This window comes from Patagioenas fasciata, chromosome 18 (genome assembly GCF_037038585.1).
Source record: "Patagioenas fasciata isolate bPatFas1 chromosome 18, bPatFas1.hap1, whole genome shotgun sequence".
Lineage (NCBI taxonomy): Eukaryota > Metazoa > Chordata > Aves > Columbiformes > Columbidae > Patagioenas > Patagioenas fasciata.
Genome location: NC_092537.1, coordinates 2587848 through 2592822, shown reverse-complemented (window position 1 = coordinate 2592822; position 4975 = coordinate 2587848). Strand labels below are relative to the sequence as shown.

The 4975-nt window shown below is 54.1% G+C and overlaps 1 protein-coding gene across 1 annotated transcript; it reads right to left on the bottom strand.

The window, feature by feature from the left end:
• Window positions 1-1121: 1121 nt before the first annotated feature.
• LOC136109490 (regulator of G-protein signaling 9-like) lies at window positions 1122-4644 on the bottom strand (the record flags this gene model as incomplete). Its single annotated transcript, XM_065852208.2, has 2 exons — window positions 1122-2914; window positions 4265-4644. Coding segments are annotated over 2 exons (570 nt in total), but the record flags the coding sequence as incomplete, so codon positions are not given.
• Between the last annotated feature and the right edge of the window lie 331 nt (window positions 4645-4975).

Below are 4975 nucleotides of genomic sequence, written 5' to 3'. Positions count from 1 at the left end.
AATACCTTGGATGTCTAAGTTGCTGCAGTGAGCTAATTCTTCCAGGTGACTCCAGGCAGCGTTAAATGGGCTCCTGCACAGCGAGGGGATTTGAACTCGAGAGCTGAAAGCGCTCCCGACTCCAGCACGTCAGGCCTCCGGCTGGGGCCAGACCGTCAGATGTCACCGTGTGAGCGCAGCGTGGTGGCAGGAGGGATCCGGGGCCTCCGGAGCAGCAGCTTGCAACCCACAGTCAGCAGGAGCATGGGGGGTCCAGGGGCAAAGGGAGGAAGGAAGGAAAGAAAGGCACGGGGGCCTGTCCCCACCAGGGGAAAAAATTGTCAGAGTCCTCAAGTTGAAAGATACTGGGGAAAAAATGATCCCTGAGGGATAAATTTGTGGATGCCCAGTGCTGACCTCTGGGACACATATGTATCTGTCTGGATGTAGTTGCACCAGGGCATCCAAGCCCTGAGTGAGCAGCCAGTTTTGGATCCTAAAGTCCTCCCTCTGGTTTGGAAGATGAACATGAGGCCAAAGAACCACTGGATTCCTTGGCAAAGATGGAGAGAGCTTCACAGTCCACCCCCAAGGAGTAGAACAGGTCACCAGGGAGCCTGAGCTTTCCATCACTGTGTGTGCCCCACGCAGCCACCGCCAGGTCTGTACTCAGCAGCCACAACTCTGTGTCTGGAGATGAAGCACTGATTGCTCCAGGCCACCGGAAACAAATCCAGGGATATTTCTACAAATACTTACCTCTGCGTCTCTTTGCAGTGAAGTGCCACCCCTCACCAAGGCCAGCACAGTGAGACCCACCTCTTTGATAAGAGTTTCTTGATGTGTTCCTTGTGGCCAGCAAACTGCACACCGCTAAAAAGAGGTTCTCACGGGAGCTCAGTATTATATAGCACCAGTTACGTTACTCTTGCTAAGCACATAATAAATAAGAGTAGTGCCCAAGTTCATCATGGAGAACGCATGCATTCATCAGCTTGTGAAACTGGGTTAAGATGTGCACCTTCCTAAGCAAACCGAGGCGATGAGGAAGGTGAGGAAGGCAGCTTGGGCAGCGGGTGCCGAGCAGCCCCCCGGCTCTGTGCACATCGACAGCGCTAAGGAGGAAACCACAGACAACCAGATTCCACGTTACAGCGTTTACTGTGTGCACGGAGTGTGACCCGCGTCCCAGCCCCAGACACACGGCTGATCCGCAGCCGCTGCTGGACTCTGGAGTAGAAGGCAAAGAGGTGACAAGAGGAACCCCAAACCAGAGAGAATTGTAGAACAGCACTTATAACATGTACATTATATTGAATATAATATCATTAATTCTTACACACCGCAATGTCTTCCTCTCGTGTTTCCTGGATTATACATTACCAGTGTCTCATCAGGAGTGGCTGAGTAACAATATTAACAAAAAAAATCACAGAAGACACCGTATTTGTCTCTCAGGAGTAATAGGTGGCCACTGCTGGTGAGTGCCAGGGCAGAACCAGATCCTCCCAGCAAAGCAACACCAGAAAGAGCAAACGCTCATCTGTACAAGAGAAGCATCATGGGCAGTGCGGGGCAGCAACCTCCCGCTCAACATTTGCTTTGCATCGTTCTGCTCCCCTGGGAAAGAGGCTTTGGAAACAGAAACAGCCTCTTGATTTTTCCAAACTGCCCTGTGATTACAAGCGTTGTCCCAGACCCCGGGGGAAATAGGGACCGCTGAGCATGTGTGAGGAGAGACCTGAAATCTCACAGTAGCGGCCAGCGCGAGGAACCACGGCAGCCACGCAGACAAAGCTCCATTTACAATTAGAAACGCAAAACACCGACAGTCACGGGCCACATGGCCAAACTACGGAACAACGACCCACATCACACACATCTAGGAAACCCCTCCACGCTTGAACAGACAAACCATCTTCAAACACTGACACAAGGTGCTGAAAGCAACGTTCTAACACTCTTGATAACAGCACCAAGACTGTGACAATGCCTCAGTCTAAGTTTGCAGAGGCTCAAAACACTAACGTGGATTTTAGATCTTCCCAGGTGTTGCCAGGGTGCAGTTCAAGCCATGGTTTCAGAACCCACCCTGGCACTGGGAGGCCACAAAAGGGAAACTGGAGCTACTGGAGCAGTGCTCTGGAGCCCTTGCTTTCCTGCAGCACTGCTGGCTCTCTGGGATCTTCTCTGGTTTGGATGGAGGAATGATGCTGTGCCATACAGCTTCTCATGAGGGGTTGGCTTTATTTTCCCTCGCAATCAGCTGTCTTTTAATGAGCTTGCTTTAAAATTAAATAATTGTCATTAATAATAAGAGGTGGACCCAAGCTGGGGACACAAATGTGCCCCAATCTTGGCATTGAAGTCTGAGTCCTACTCGGAGAAATGCCTGCAAGCTTGGCTCCAGCTGCGCTGTGTACAGTGTGCTGACACCTCATGGCCAAGCAAGTAATTCAGATAAGACACCATTTCCCAGGATACATATACACACATAAATTCTCCATCTGCTATAAGGCAAGAAATGAGGTTCATTTATCAAGAAGTTTGTCACAAATAGATCTGAATATACCAAAGATAGGAAGGTAAACCAGTCCAGAAATACTTGGGATTTTTGAATTACAAACAGATGGGTACACCAGGGTCTGGTATTCATAGCTGTGGCAATCTGAGCCTCCTTGATGCTGAGGGACGGCTCTAACGCACTTCTGCGACAGCATGGCCCACGAACCACACCATGCAGTGTCAGGCCTGGAAAGAGGGTCCATGTCTGGGCTGCTCGTTACCCGGCTCTTCCCCCTTCAGCCGGGCTCTTCCCCCTTCCGCCGGGCTCTCCCAAGGGCAGATCACCTCCTTCACAGAGTCCTCTCCCTCCTCAGGGCGCGCGGGGTAGATTCGGCTCTCCGAAGGAGCATCCGTTTTTATTTGGAAGAAGCTGGTCGTGAAATAAAAACTCATCATGCACAGGGCACTTTCTGACGCGCTTTCCGAGACGGCGAGCACGCACAGCACGGAGTCTGGCTTTGAGTTTTCCACTGTTCAAACCCCAAATCCCAAACCAAAACTCCTGGGCATGAGCCCGCAGAGATGGCAAATGCCCTTTGAAGCAAAACCGCCGTGTGAGGCGGCTCTGGCAGAGGTGGAGGGCAGTGCCAGGTGGAGAAGGAGCCCTCAGGTTTGTGCTTTTGAATTTATAACGTGGACTCATCCACCTGGTCAGCACAGGTGGATTAAAAGAGGTTGAGGACACGTTACTCTTAGCGAGGGACACGGCCAGGATTTGGTTTCCACAGTGACACATTCTCCAGGCAAAAAAAAACCCCAATCTTACACATCCTGCTGCAGGATAACAAATGATCACGACTCTCCCTCAAGATTTCTCCTCCCTCGTCACTTCTGGGTCTTCTCTGACTTTCAAATCATTAAAGCAAACCTGAACTGATGCTCAAGAACAAACACAAATATACAAGTGGTTTTCCAAATTCAGGGATCAAAAGTAAAACCTGGGCTTTACACCACAAACAGGAGGTGTGAGGGCAGCAGAGGAACCACCGGCACGGCCTCTTGCCCGTTTCTCATCAGAAAACACATCCAAGACAGAAAACAACTGCAAGGAGCTGAGGGGAAGAGACGCTTTTGGAGGCCAGGATGTGATTTGGGTCAGAGAGCACAAACACAAGGAATGATTTTTAGATACAGTTATAGGAAAGGCAACCATCAGCCTCACAGGGAGGATTCTGAAGGGTCCCTACCTGAGTACTTGAACATCTCCCCATCTCTGCCGGTTCAAAGACCTCAAGCTCATCTCCAAAGCCACCAAAATAACTGAATTGGACAAACTACAACTTTCGCTAACATACTTGCAGCCCGTGAAGCCGGTTGGCATCACAAATGTGTCTTCACATTGATCCGGTGCAAGGGGGTCGCCATTTCCTCCAGCTTCGGGAGGCTCAGGGACACGGGGCAGGAGGTGACACGGCTGCAGAGGGACAGGCAGCACAGGTGCCTGGTGTCCCCAGGACAGTCCCCCAGGGCTGGCAAGGAGGTGCAGCACTTCCCTCTCCTTGCCCAACGCCAGGGAGGAGCAGAGCCAGTGTGGCGGCTGGCAGCCGCCATCACACACAGCCCCACCACAGACAGACATGGTGGGGGAGATGGCGACAGCTGAGTGGAATATAAGGCACAAGGCCTACTTTAACAGGCTCAGCTGATACTATTTCAACTTCGGGCTAATTACAAACTGAAATGGTCCTGGAGGGTGTCCGGGTGTGTGTGTGGCACGTACCTGCTCACCGCCTTGGCGTCCGGCGTCCGCCACTCCCGCTCGCCCAGCGGCTGCACCTTCCCATGGGGCACGGCCGGGCACTTGGGCGAGAGCGTGGCCAGCACGGGCGAGGCCCAGCAGCCCCTCCTGAGGAAGCGGCCGAGGAACAGCCCGGCCGTGCGGGGCCTCCTGCTGCCCGAGGGGCAGGGGCTGGGGCTGGGGCCGCCCGCCTCGCTGCTGCCCAGGGCCAGGCTGATGGGCGAGGGGCAGGCGGTGCCGCGGGGCAGGGCCGGGGGTCCGGGGGGCGGCGATGGCGGGACACGGGTGCCGGTGTAGACAGCCTGGTGAGGGGCCGGGGAGGCGAGGTGGGACAGCTGCAGGAGGAGAAGGAGAGAGGCTCGTCAGGGCCGATGGCGGCTGGTCTGCCCAGGCTTCACCAGGAGGAGAAACTTCTACTCTGGAAGAGAAGGACCGGGTGCCACTGGCAGACAGGGCTCAGCAGGGAGGCAGGCGACAGCCTCCCCAGCCAAGCCCAGGCTGGTGCTCCCCAGTCCTGCAGCTCTGGCCGCCTCCCTGCCCTCCCACAGCAGAGATTTGCCCATGGGAAGTAATGGGGTCATTGCTACCGGCCTCGGTGGTTCTGACAGATCCGGCCCCACAGCGCTGGGATGCTGCAGGAGACACCCTTGTCTCATTCCTTACAACCATCAGCTCCAGTTCGCTACCCTGAGA